At 36.0% G+C, this 13,901-nt stretch overlaps 1 protein-coding gene across 1 annotated transcript; it reads right to left on the reverse strand.

Annotated features, from left to right (window-relative positions):
* Positions 1–1,315: 1,315 nt before the first annotated feature.
* Positions 1,316–13,866, reverse strand: slc47a4 (solute carrier family 47 member 4). Its single transcript, XM_048161457.1, has 17 exons — positions 11,223–13,866; positions 10,644–10,745; positions 10,474–10,542; positions 7,697–7,845; positions 7,534–7,576; positions 7,366–7,410; positions 7,170–7,267; positions 6,906–7,003; positions 6,216–6,329; positions 5,823–5,890; positions 5,621–5,729; positions 5,429–5,504; positions 5,190–5,259; positions 3,551–3,683; positions 3,345–3,439; positions 3,123–3,233; positions 1,316–2,630 (listed from the first exon to the last, which is right to left on the reverse strand). The coding sequence occupies exons 1-17, from the start codon at positions 11,361–11,363 to the stop codon at positions 2,328–2,330; spliced, it is 1,824 nt and encodes a 607-aa protein (XP_048017414.1). The 5' UTR covers positions 11,364–13,866; the 3' UTR covers positions 1,316–2,327.
* Positions 13,867–13,901: the final 35 nt, after the last annotated feature.

Genomic DNA, 13,901 nt, shown 5'->3' on the forward strand with positions numbered 1-13,901 from the left:
CCTGGACTTTATGTTAGGGCTTTATTTCATTTTATGCGGCAGCTGTCCGTAAGGGGCTGCCACTTTACTTTCGTTTGTTGTTTGTTTATTTTGTGATTAAAGTTAAAGGATTAGTCCACTTTTAAATACACTTTTCCTGATAAATTTACTCACCCCCATGTCATCCAAGATGTTCATGTCTTTCTTTCGTCAGTCGAAAAGAAATGAAGGTTTTTGAGGAAAACATTCCAGTATTATTCTCCTTACATTTCAATTGCTACCAACAGATTGAAGGTCAAAATTACAGTTTCAGTGCAGCTTCAAGGGCTTTAAACGATACCAGACGAGGAATAAGGGTCTTATCTAGCGAATCGATCGGTCATTTTCGGAAAAAAATACAACCGTTTATGCTTTATAAACAAAATATCGCCTTGAACGTACTTTCCGCTTCCGCATTCTTCATAACGCTTACGCTGAATGTTCTACGCCTTCCCTATTCTACTTACGGAACGAACGCGGCACCAGTTTCGTTTTTTTCCGTAAGTAGAATAGGGAAGGCGTAGGATATTCAGCGTAAGCGCTATGAAGAATGCGGAAGCGGAAAGTACGTTCAAGGCGATATTTTGTTTATAAAGCATAAACGGTTGTATTTTTTTCGAAAATGACCGATCGATTCGCTAGATAAGACCCTTATTACTCATCTGGTATCGTTTAAAGCCCTTGAAGCTGCACTGAAACTGTGATTTTGACCTTCAATCTGTTGGTAGCCATTGAAATCCACTATAAGGAGAATAATACTGGAATGTTTTCCTCAAAAAACTTCATTTCTTTTCGACTGACGAAAGAAAGACATGAACATCTTGGATGACATGGGGGTGAGTAAATTTATCAGGAAAAGTATATTTAAAAGTGGACTAATCCTTTAAGTTTACTGTTCACTGGTTCCCAGCTCGTTCTTCCCTGAGCCTTTAACATTGTTACAGGGTCATTTACGCAGAATTTGTTTTTGCATTTGAAAACGCAGGATGCAGGGCAGTGTAAAAGGTTATTCACAAAGAACTAGGGATGTCAAATCGCGATTAATCGCATACAAAATAAAAGTTTGAGTTTGCATAATATATGTGTGAGTAATGTGTGTGAATAATATGTATATATAAATACACACAAATTAATGTATATATTTAAGAGAAATATGTTATTTATGTAAAAAATATATTTATATATAATATAAATTATATAAAAATATAAATACATATACTTGTAAATATTTCTCAAATATATACATGGATGTGTTTGTATTTATATATACATAATAATTACACACAGTACACCCACATATATTAGGCAAACTCAAACTTTTATTTTGTATGCGATTAATCGTGAACACATTTTTGTATTCCACTATGCTGCATTTCTTTGTTCTTCTATGAAACTAGCACTAGACAAATGTCTTTGACTGTTGTGTTCGCATCTCGCATCTTGTGTTCTAAAAATGAAGCGTTCAAGTTAAAAGACGTTCTCGAGACCTTGCTTTTTTGTCCATTCCGCTGCTCACGACATGCAAAAGCCTGTTCTGTGTGAATGGCCCCTAAATGAAAAAAAACCCCCACAAAGTCTAGAGATTTTTTTTTTTAACTTAATCGCTGCATTTTTAGAACGCCATGTCGAAACATCACATGTTTACATAGAAAGCAACTGAAAAATAATGCGGTGGAATGCAAAAATACATTCTTTGTAAGTAGCAGTTTATGCGTGACACGGCTAAAAATGTGGCACTCAAATTAAAAGAAAAATTCTTATAGATGCATCTCGAGGCCTTTTTTTTCTGCTTTTTATTTCATTCCACTGCCCTGCAACTCACATTTTTAAAATAAAAAAGCACATTCTGTGTGAACGGCCCCTCAAGCGGTTGTAAACATGGTGTTAGGTAGGAATTCCTAAGGAGCCACATGCAATTGGCATTTGCTTCAAGTTCCCACAGTTCCACCATGTTTAATAATACAGCTTTCTGTATGTGACAGCGGCTTTGTAGAATACCTTCTTTTTGGTAGTATTTCCAGCAGTCGCCTGACTAGAAATGTCAACTGAAGAGATTATATGACTGTGTCACTGGGGAACAGACCTTTTTTCTGCTAAGCTGGTCAATTTTTCTTACTATTTGGCCTAATGATGTGGACAAAGCAAATGTACTCAGGATAAAAATCTGATCATCTGTCTAGGCCTACAATATACAGCCCCAGACCACTGTAAAAATGCCTCTATTTTTCTAATTCAATTCAAATTTTTTGTTGCCTCTCACAGCATTCAGATATAAAATGTTCACAGTGAATCTATCTGAGGTCCTGGTTTCAAATAACATTGGTTGAATAGATAGGAGTGGCTGTGGTAAAGTTTGAGACCAAAGTAGAATTTGCACCCGCACCATAAGATATCTCAGGTAAAGGCACAATGAGATGGATGGCTATTCCTACAGCTAGGATGAGAAGAGCAGCGAGGGTGGTCAGACCCCTCCTGAGGATCAACTGAGAGGAAGAGAGCAGAGCTACGGGCTTTTGATCCACGTGAGTCACGTTTGGCTCTTCATGTGCCACAGTACTGTTGAGCCCCTCGTCCTGATCGTGAGAGCTTACGACCATGTATCCATTCCCATTCTGAAACAGTGAGACAGAATTTTACCATTATAAGTGTTTTAACTGTGCCATGGGTGCCACATTTTTTAAAAGGGCATGATAAGGGGATAGTTCACCCAAAGATCATTTTACTCACCCTCATGTCATTTCAAACATGTATGACACAGAACTGAAAAATGCTTCAGTGTTTTTTTACCAATACAATAAAAGTGAATGAGGTCCAATTATGTTTTGGACCCCATTGAAGTTCATTATATGGACAAAAACAGTTCTTCATAATATCTTCATTTGTGTTTCACAGTAGAAAGAAAGTCATAGTTATCACAGGAACAACATGAGGATGAGAAAATGGCAATTTTCATTTTTGGTGAACTATTCCTTTAAAAGTGTATGTACAAATGTACAAATCAGCTGAGGGGATTAAAAGCTTACATTTTTGTAATTGTTGTAAAATAATGCATACTTTTTTATTAATAGTTTTAGCAATTATATAAAATGAAAATTATAAATTACCTCTGTATTTAGGACCACCTGGTAGAAGCTGTTGCGATGGTTTGTACAAAACTCCGGGGTCACTGCTCCATTTGCTGCTCCATTTGCACTCTTTCCTGTACGCTCAATTGCCTTTCAAAGAGAAATAACCTCTTTCAGTCACTGAAGTCAACAATTAATCACATGGTCATGAGCAGCATAATTAGAAGAAAGGTTCCGTTTTAATAGGTCTGATATGCCTACCTCTTCTGTCATTTTCTTCCAGTTTAATTTGAAAATGGCCACGACGAAAAAAATCGCTAGTAAAAAGACTGCAATGAGGAGGCCCAGCCAAAAGCCTGAAAGAGCAGGAGATAAATCACTGTAGATATTAAAAGGTTCACTGATCATTTGTGTAATTAAACACTAGTAATTTTGACTATGATGCATTTAGTTGTAACAAGACGAACCAGCAACTTGTAACTTGGCCGTGAACATCAGAACAATGCTGGATGGGAGTCCAATGCAGTAGTAGCCAAATAGGTTAGCAATAGCAGCTATCTTCTGCTGCCCTGTGCCAAGGAGAATGCCCATGCCAACACACTGAAAGAAGGAGAAACAAACTGTAATAGGATCTCATAATAAAATACTTGAGTAATTCAAAATACTACTGCATTTGATAAGATAAATATAAAAAAAAAGTTTGGAAACACCCCTGGCAAAGTGTGGTTTTGGACGATATCGGTATAAATCCTTATCATTTTTTGGTGCAAATACATTACAGTAACTTGACATTATCATTGAAGACCAGCAATAATAATTTTCATTTTGATTACATAATAATGGCAATATATACATGTCAAAGTCAGACATGCCCCTTTGCCAGCTGTGATGCCTGGTTACTGGTTTAAACTTGGCCCAGGTTTGTAAAAGATTTTTGGGTCAGCACACCTTAATAGCTTCAACAATTGATTGCCGATTAAGTTTAGAATACAATGAACCAATCAGAACCCAGTTTAGGTCAGATAGCTGCTAATGGTGGATATTTAAGTTTTTTTTCTATGTATAAACTGTTTATATAATAAAATATGTTTTCGTAGTTTGTGTTGCCCCTTATCAGTGCAAAATTATCACAAATTAAAAAGGATTCATGTCCAAAATCCCACTTTTCTAGGGCGTTTCTAAACTTTTGGAGGGCAGTGTATATATAAATACATAAAATTATAGAAATATTTGTTTAGTTTATATAAATATACATTATTAAATAAAATATACGTTATTTTTTCCTACTATGGCAATCAATGGGGGGCGAGATCTGTTTGGTTACAAACATTCTTCTAAATATCTTCCTTTGTGTACAGCAGAACAAATAAATTTATACAGGTTTGGAACAACTTGGGGGTGAGTAAATTATGACAACATATTCATTTTTGGGTGAACTATTCCTTTAAGGTATAAATCCATTCAATGGCTGTTTTATCTGCTATAATGGCTCTGTACCAAATGCCACCCTAAACGCTTGATATTTTAAATCAGCAATATAATCTGACAACAATTATAATCATTAACTAATTTTTTTGTTATTTCAAAGCAAAATACACGTTAACTAAAAATGAAATATTAAAAAAGTAACTTTTTTTTAAACTTTGCATCGTGGCAACATTTCTCATTTTCATTTAGTTTAAAATGAAGTACAAAAATGACAAAATAGACTAAATCTTATAAACAAAATATATATATATATATATATATATATATATATATATATATATATATATATATATATATATATATATATACATATACACACACACACACACATATACACATTTAAAAAAAAAAAAAAAGAATGTGAAAAAATATAAAAATGAAATGTAATTCAAAATATGAACAGAAACTATAATAGTATATCAATGATACTAAATAACTCTGTAAGAATGGTATCATAAGTTGTACTTATTTAGCTCAAAATTTAAAATAAAAATAAAATTTATTGAGTGCATATTGAGCGTTGCAATATCTCTAAATTCATTTTATATGGGTGGACCGTCTTCTCCCCTATATACTGTCTCTGGTGAAATGAGGAATGAAAGTTTGTGCAGAACTCACCAATATTCCATTAAAGAACTGAAGAGGGCAGTAGATGTTCAGTAGCTGAGACACAAGCTCTGCTATAGTCCTAAACAAACATCACAATGGAAATTTGAAACACAGCTGTTGTTGACATTATTTCTGTTAAATCTTAATTCTTAATGTTTAGACTAGAGCGTTTACAGATTTGTTGAAGTGTACTTATGCCAACAGACATTTTGTTTTACATGCTTGAAATAATGAGGAAAGTGGCTTACTCATCGGAAGTGAATATGAAGCCAATGACTGTTTTTGTTGAGGCCAGGATAAAACCTTGGATGATTGCTATAACAGCTGGGGAACAAAAGGAACATTTACAAGACATCAATTGGTGCTTCATATGAGGAAGTGTCATGACAAGCTTAGGATTGATTGATATTAAATGAAATTAGTTTAACTTATGTTTTTACCTGAACTAATGAGGGACACCTTGCTGGTAAGGATGGCAGCAGCTGTTTCCCCAGCGCCAAGTGAGTTTCCCACACGAACACATGCTGCTCCTTGCATTCCTAATGGGATCTGGAATATCAAGATGGAGGTGAAAAAACGGATAAAAGGATAAAGGTGAATTTTATATGATAATATGAATATTCTCAGATTATCCAAACACACCATGTAGTTGATGTATGCCAGCATTATAACCACGTGTTGAGCAGCCAGGTCCACCTCACTCAGCATTCCTGATGGGATGAGGAGAGTCAGTAGTAAGGGGATAATTCAGTGGAAAAGCAATAGTAAAATCTAACTTGTTAAATATACAAACATAAACATTTATTTTTCTGTGAATATACCAATGTTTATTTATTTATTGTCATTGTTTATATATTGTTTTCTTAATGTTATTTCATTATTAAACTAAATAAGCAAGAAATGTTGCCTTGATAACTTGCTGAAATAAAATGTAAAAATACATATATTTTATTTCAGTTGTTTTATTGTATTTCAAGCAACAAACGTGTTGTTATGGTTTTAGTTTTTGTTAACTATAATAACCCTGGAACGTACCTGCCAGGAAGCCTCCAACTTCATAGATCCACCATTCAAAACAGGTCATCAGTGTGCTGGGGATGGCCAGCTTCATGTAGGAACCCCATTCCTGCAGGGCCTCAGAAGACCAACCTGTTGAAGTAACAGTTAGAGATTACGGAGCAACCAAGCTCTAAAAACAAACAAACAAATAAATAAATAATTAAAGAAAGTGCACGTTTATACAAAGTCTCATTGTGTTCTGTACCTTCACGATCCCACTAACCATGTCACAAGAAAGAGCATTGAGACCAGCATTCATGTAAGCAATAAGGTACGAGAGGCTGTGCTGTATCATGAATAAGTCACGGCCGAAGGGCATTGTTAGGCATGACTCGAAGCGGAGTGCCTGCAACCCCTTCAAGCTGTGACTTATTCACGATACAGCACTAGCCTCGAGTACCTTATTGCTTTTATAAAATGGTTACCACATAATACATTTATTAAAGCCAAAAATATGTATCATGTAACTTTAATGAAGTAAACTTTCACTAAAAGCCTTCCTTCCGCCTGAAAAATAGTCCCTGGCCATGAACAGCAACAGAAGTTACATTAATACACCATTAGATGGCGGCAAAGACTGTCTTTATGAGTGTGTCAGTCAGTAGTCTTTTATATTGAAAAGACTGAACTGTTGTGAACACGGAACAAGATGCAACTGACACTCACCTCCCCAAGTTTTTTCATGGAGCCTCTGCCAGCGAATGAAACAAAACAGGGCAAAACAATTAAAAACCTGAGCAAAGGTATTTGCAGCAGCAGACCCACTGAAAGTGCACAGAAAAAAAATCTTATTATGAAAATTCTGAAAACCAAACACGTAAAAAAAAAAAAAAAAAAAAAAAAAAAATATATATATATATATATATATATATATATATATATATATATATATATATATATATATATATATATATATATATTTATACTCACTAAACTCCAAAATCCCACCAGTACAGCAGAAAGTAGTTCACTATCAAATTGGCAATATTGGCAACTGCAGATGCATACATCTGAGGCTTGATCACTCCCTATACAGTGTGTTAATGAGTATTACAACATCAACATACAAGAACGGAATTATTTAGTTATTAAATTGTTGATTTTCTTGAAAGATCATTTTATGTACCTGGTTCTGAAGATATGAGAGTTGCAGCTGATACAGAAACATGGCCTGTAATATAAACACATGACAGACTCGACATGAGGATGAACAGCAATGTGTACAAAGAATTATTTGATTCGAGTTCATCTGCGCTGGAAATGCAATCCATAATCATCCATTGGTGGACCTTACCGGAATTGCAGGCAAATATGCAACTACATAGAGCTGTGCAATCCTGAGAGACAGAAACGGTTCGTTTTCAGTCAGACACCACAGACTGGTTTGTACTCTAGTATTCAACAGTCAATATCAGTCCATATGTTCAGTCAGAAGAGTATTGAAGAGTGTCACTCACCTGGCCACCTCGGGGTCCTGTCCCAGATAGAGGAGGAGGGGCTGGGTGTTCAAAAGCAAAGCCCAACAGGGCAAACTGAAGAGCGTCAGAATTAGGATGCCTCTCTGTAGGATGATGCCTACACGGAAAAGGTTCTTACTCCCGAATGTCTGGAGGCAAGATGCAAGACTGCCATAAGCTATTAGTTATTTTACTATACATGTGAGAAAGGTCTGGTGGGAATCAACCTAAAAATGTCATGAGAGAATCTTTAACTGATTGATTTTTGGATATATCCCATAAAACCTGTTAACGTGAGCTGCAAGCTATTTATGACAGATGTTGTTTTTGGTCATATTTATGGAATGCAAGACAATATTATGCTTGCAAAAATGATCAAGAATCAACTAGTATTCATTTGTATTCAAATGCCTCTGAAGTATTTTAAAGGATCAGTTCACCCAAAAAATGTCGTTCCACACCCGTAAGACCTTCGTTCATCTTTGGAACACAAGATATTTTTGATAAAATCTGATGGCTCAGTGAGGCCTCCATTGACAGAAAGATAATTATCACTTTCAGATTCCCAGAAAGCTACTAAAGGCATATTTAAAACAGTTCATGTGACTATATTGGTTCAACCTTAATGTAATAAAGCAATGAGAATACTTTTTTGTGCATCAAAAAAACCCAAAATAATTCAGCAATATCTAGTGATGGGCGATTTCAAAACACTGCTTCATGAAGCTTCAAAGCTTTACAAATCTTTTGTTTCGAATCAGTGGTTCGGAGCGTGTATCAAACTGCCAAAGTCACGTGAACCATTGAAATTTCGAAATGTTTTGAAACACTTATGACATAATGAAGCCTCGTTTACTGAAATCACGTGACTTTGGCTGTTTGATACACGCTCCGAACCACTGATTCGAAACAAAAGTTTCGTAAAGCTGCAAAGCTTCATGAAGCAGTGTTTTGAAATCGCCAATCACTAGATATTGTTGAATAAAGTTATTTTGTTTTTTTGGCGAACAAAAAGTATTCTCATCGCTTCATAACATTAAGGTTGAACCACTGTAGTCACACAAACTGTTTTAAATACATCTTTAGTACCTTTTTGGGCATTTGAAAGTGTTAATTATCTTGCTGTCAATGCAGGCCTCACTGAGCCATCGGATTTCATCAAAAATATCATAAAGGTGCCCTAGAACTTCTTTTTAAAGGATGTAATATAAGTCTAAGGTGTCCCCTGAATGTGTCTGTGAAGTTTCAGCTCAAAATACCCATAGATTTCATTTTTTTAACTGCCTTTTTGGGGCATCACTATGCACCGATATATAGGTTGCGGCCCCTTTAATTCTCGTGCTCCCCCTCCCCCGGAGCTCGCGCTTGCCTTAAACAGCATAAACAAAGTTCACACAGCTAATATAACCCTCAAAATGGATCTTTACAAGATGTTCGTCATGCATGCTGCATGCATGTGTCGGATTATGTGAGTATTGTATTTATTTGGATGTATTACATTTGATTCTGAATGAGTTTGATAGTACTCCGTGGCTAAAGCTAACATTACACACTGTTGGAGAGATTTATAAAGAATGAAGATGTGATGAAAATGTGTTTATGCATTATAGAGACTGCAAGTGGGCCAACCCAGAAGTTAGCAGCGCACGGGTTCCCTCGGTTGAAAGCCTATGCATTTTTCCCATAGACTTTTGGAAAATCGCAGAAAATAAGCTCTGTGTTTAACAAAGGGTTATGACACTCACACGTTTTGTCTATCAAGATCATCTTTACAAGTGAACACAACATTAATAGATTTTGAAGCCTAAATAAAGTCATCAGATATAAAAGGCTAACAGTAGGCTATAAACGGACTACAGCACACCATAGACGCGGATCAACGTCGTCACCACCAAGCTTCCTCAAACTTTATTTAGAAAACAACTTTATTTAAAAACATGCTCGCTGATTATGATCTGCACTGTTATTAATACTTATCCACTTTTTCATGAGAAATGTTGTCCAAATGTCCCGTTTTTAATGATGACGTCTAAAGTCCCCGCCAAAGGAAGTAGTCCCTTTTAGCAATTTGTTAGCAACCGCCGATTTTAAGACACAGTAAAAGTTTAAAAAATCACAAGTGGGTTATAACTGGTGTGTTTTATGTCATAGATCAAAACGTGAAAGTATTTAGAGGCTTTGTTTACCACAGACCTTATTTCAGGCGATTTAGCAAAAACCCATTCAAAAAACCCATAGACTTTACGGCGTTGGAACCGGAAGTCCTAAAATGCTAACTCGCTTCCGGATTTTGCCTACAAAAAATGCGTCATCCCTGAGGCACTCTATGCCTCGATCATGGGCTGGCATATGCAAATATTGGGGGCGTACACCCCGACTGTTACGTAACAGTCGGTGTTATGTTGAGATTCGCCTGTTCTTCGGAGGTCTTTTAAACAAATGAGATTTATATAAGAAGGAGGAAACAATGGAGTTTGAAACTCACTGTATGTCTTTTCCATGTACTGAACTCTTGTTATTCAACTATGCCAATATAAATTCAATATTTAATTCTAGGGCACCTTTAATTTGTGTTCCGAAGATAAACTAAGGTCTTACGGGTGTAGAACGACATGAGGGTGAATAATTAATGACAGAATTTTCATTTTTGTGTGAACTAACCCTTTAACATAAAAAATGAAAACATGAAGTGATTCTTAGTAGGCCTTTCATTATCCATGGCTTTTGGTTTATTATTTTATTACAAAGTTGGAGTGCTATTTGTATGGAAAACACACCTGTGATACCAAAGTGTCGCATGCCAAAGCAAGTCCCAACCCCGTCGCTGCAGCTGTTACATTTATAGTCTGAAAAATAAATGTATTGGACACATCGTGTGGGCTTGTAAATCATTGCTCTATAACTAGCACATCTCAATACACAGAAGTTTTGATTCAAGCAGACGTACAGCTGAGGCCATGGCGTAGCCCGCTAGGACAGTGTTCCCCAGACGTCCACAGAACATTGTCACCACAAAGAAAAGGAGGAAATTCAGGAACCGGCACACAAGCTAAGAACACAAACAAAGAAATATTTAGCACAAAATGGAGATGAAAGTCCTGGACTCACGTGGACTACGGTTATTAAAGTTCACAGTCACATGGATGAAAAACAAAGCACCTATTTATATGGAGCTTCATGAGAGAATGTTTACTAATTATTTTAACGGATCTAGTCTGGAAATATACTGTAAAATCTGTTTAAAACATAATTTTCAAGCTATGTTTTGGGCTTATTTTTATACGGCATTTATTTTATACAGGACGCAAGACTATTTAACAATCAAGAATCAGCTCATCCAGGATTAACTTGTATTCAAATGGACATGCATGAAGACATGACACAAAACGTACCCAAAACAGATCAGAGTCTATTCAGGAATGGATCATTTCTATGTAAGCCACTGCATTTCTCTGCCAGCTCTCTAACTATTCATATAGAACAAGCATAGCACATTATCATGATGTGTATGTGACAGAATCCTCACCAGGGGTCCAGTCATGCGCAGGATGTGGTAGAGCTCTTCTCTGTATACCAGAGGGATGCAACGCCTTACAAAACCACAGCAAAACAGCTTGGCACTGGGTTCCATTGACAGAGCGTCAGTTCTGGGACTCGAGACGTCCATGATCTTCTCAGTTGTGATCCTCAAAGCCACTGTAAGGGGCCTGGTTTTGCTTCATAGACTGTAAGGGGCCCTTCTACAGCCGCTCATTCTTCAGGTCCGCATTTACCACCTTTGAAGGCTTACCGATTAACTGAGATGAGGACAATGAAACGCTTTGATTTAATCCACAGGATGGGAGGAGGATGTTTGCAGACCTTGCAAAGGGTTGCATTGCGTGACGACAGATTGTTTCGCAAGATCAATCAATTTTTTTTACAATCCAATTACAAGTTGAGTAACAGCTGTATTTACAACATATAAATGTAATCAGCGTAATGATATTGAAAATATCCCGTACTGCTTTGAATATTCATAGCTTGGACAGCTGAAGACTCCCAGCTCTACGTAACTCTTGCCACAGTTACAGTCCTGGCCTTAGCTCTGTCACAACAATGAAGTGACAACTTTTTTGGAAAGCATTATGTATTACTTATTGTTACTTAACTTATTGTATCAGAACTTGGTGGAACATTTACTCGTGTACTCAGGGGTATATGAAAACTGCACACAGGACTCTCCGACAGGATGCGCATATCCCTGAATGACAGAAACAGATTACATAAATAGTTTTTTGAGGCTTGCAAAGTCAATATATAGAGCCTTTTCAGTATCAAACAATGAAATACTTTGGTAGCACTATTTTACAGTCCTGTTCCCCATGTACTATATAAATAAATAAATGCAGCTTTGGTGAGCATTAGAGACTTCTTTAAAAAACTACAATTCCCACAGGCTCACCAAAATTGGACAATAGAAGATTGCTGCTGCGACATTTAGATGGTATGGTCAGCGTTTTGGCATAAACAACATGAAAGAATGAATCCATCCTGACTTGTATCAGCGGTTCAGGCTGCTGTTGGTGGTTTAATGGTTTGGGGATATTTTCTTGCCGCACTTTGAGTCCCTTAGTACCAATTGAGCATAGTTTAAATGCCACAGCCTACCTAAGTAATGTTGCTGACCATGGCCATCCCTTTATGACCACAGTGTACACATCTTTTACCTTACATTCAGCAGGACAATGCGCCATGTCATAAAGCTCAAAATCATCTCAAACTGGTTTCTTGAACATGACAGTGAGTTCACTAAACTGAAATGGCCTCCATAGTCACCAGATCTCAATCCAGTTGAGCACCTTTGGGATGTGGTGGAATGGAGGATTCACATCATGGATGTGCAGCCGACAAATCTGCAGCAAGTGTGTGATGCTATTGTGTCAAAATGGACTAAAATCTCTGAGGAATATATCCAGCAGCTTGCTGAATCTATGCCATAAAGAATTAAGGCAGTTCTAAATGTGTGTGCTTTGCATGAAACCGTAATGCAATCGAAATTTATTAAAATTAATTTTATTTGAATTATGCATGGCATACACATTTTTACATGCTAGGTCTTTTTCATTTTTCACATCCCCCTCCATTAACCTATATAAAATGATTCATTCAGCTGCTCTTTCAGTTTTCAAATTAGAATCACAAATATGACTTTAACATTTCAAAACCCAAGATTTGTTCATTACAGCTTGCCTTCGATCGTCCTTTGCCGGTAATGTCACTGTAATTGTAGATCTATTTTGGTTTGTTTCTACATACAGTACATCTCATGCACAGCCACACAAACATTAACAAAAACAAATCAGTGAATCATCAATCAGGTTCCAAAAATCAATTTCATGAGTGACTAATATCTAAACTAACGTACGTTAGACACATGATGTGTTGGATCATCATATATTTGTGATTTCAGAAAAATGGTTACTTTTTTAAAGGACAGAAATAAACATTAACACCCTCCACAGTGCCTCACACTAACCTTTGAACCAGTTTGATGTTCAAAAAGCTAAACGTTCTGGCAAGATTTCAAGAAAAATAATAAGAAGGAAGAGAGAGAGAGAGAAAAGAAAAAAAAATGTGTTGTAACAGCTGTACTGAGTTTCTACAAAACTGGGCTCATGAATTTTAATATTGTAAACATATGATGAGTAATAAATTATACATGCATATGTCTGAGTGAAATCTAGCTGTCCTGTTAGCCAGAAGAATGTAAACTTACTCTTACACTTAAATATGTAAGTCATAAATTTATTACAATAATGCTTCCTATCATCTGTCAAATAAATCTTGCCCATACACCAATCTGTCTCTTTTTATGTCTTTTTAGTTAATGTTGTGTTGAATTAAGTATGTGTGCTATATCAGAACATCTGTTTTATCATTTTCAACTTTAATTAATTTTTTAATCAAAACAAATCAAATCAGAAATGCCTAATTCTATGAAACATGATTCAGAGACTGTTTTGATTGAACATTCTGCTGCTTACATTAAGTTGTGCAAAACTGAGATGTTTAAAAATAAATGTAAAAAGTGTATTTTAAATATGGATTTATAATATATGGATTAAATGCATATTTAAATACACTTAAATATGGATAATTTTCTTACAAAAACATATCGCTTCACTTCAGAAGACCTTTATTAACGCCCAGAGTCATATGAATT

This window comes from Megalobrama amblycephala, linkage group LG16 (assembly GCF_018812025.1).
Source record: "Megalobrama amblycephala isolate DHTTF-2021 linkage group LG16, ASM1881202v1, whole genome shotgun sequence".
In the NCBI taxonomy this organism is placed as follows: Eukaryota; Metazoa; Chordata; class Actinopteri; order Cypriniformes; family Xenocyprididae; genus Megalobrama; species Megalobrama amblycephala.

Bases quoted from the DNA above. Each gene is read 5' to 3' on its own strand.
- slc47a4 (XM_048161457.1), bottom strand. From the start codon at position 11,363: ATGGACGTCTCGAGTCCCAGAACTGACGCTCTGTCAATGGAACCCAGT. The intron at 7,411-7,533 runs GTAAGGTCCACC...TTTATATTACAG, and splicing joins CATATTTGCCTGCAATTCCG to GCCATGTTTCTGTATCAGCT. The intron at 5,260-5,428 runs GTAAGCCACTTT...ATGTTTGTTTAG, and splicing joins TTCATATTCACTTCCGATGA to GACTATAGCAGAGCTTGTGT.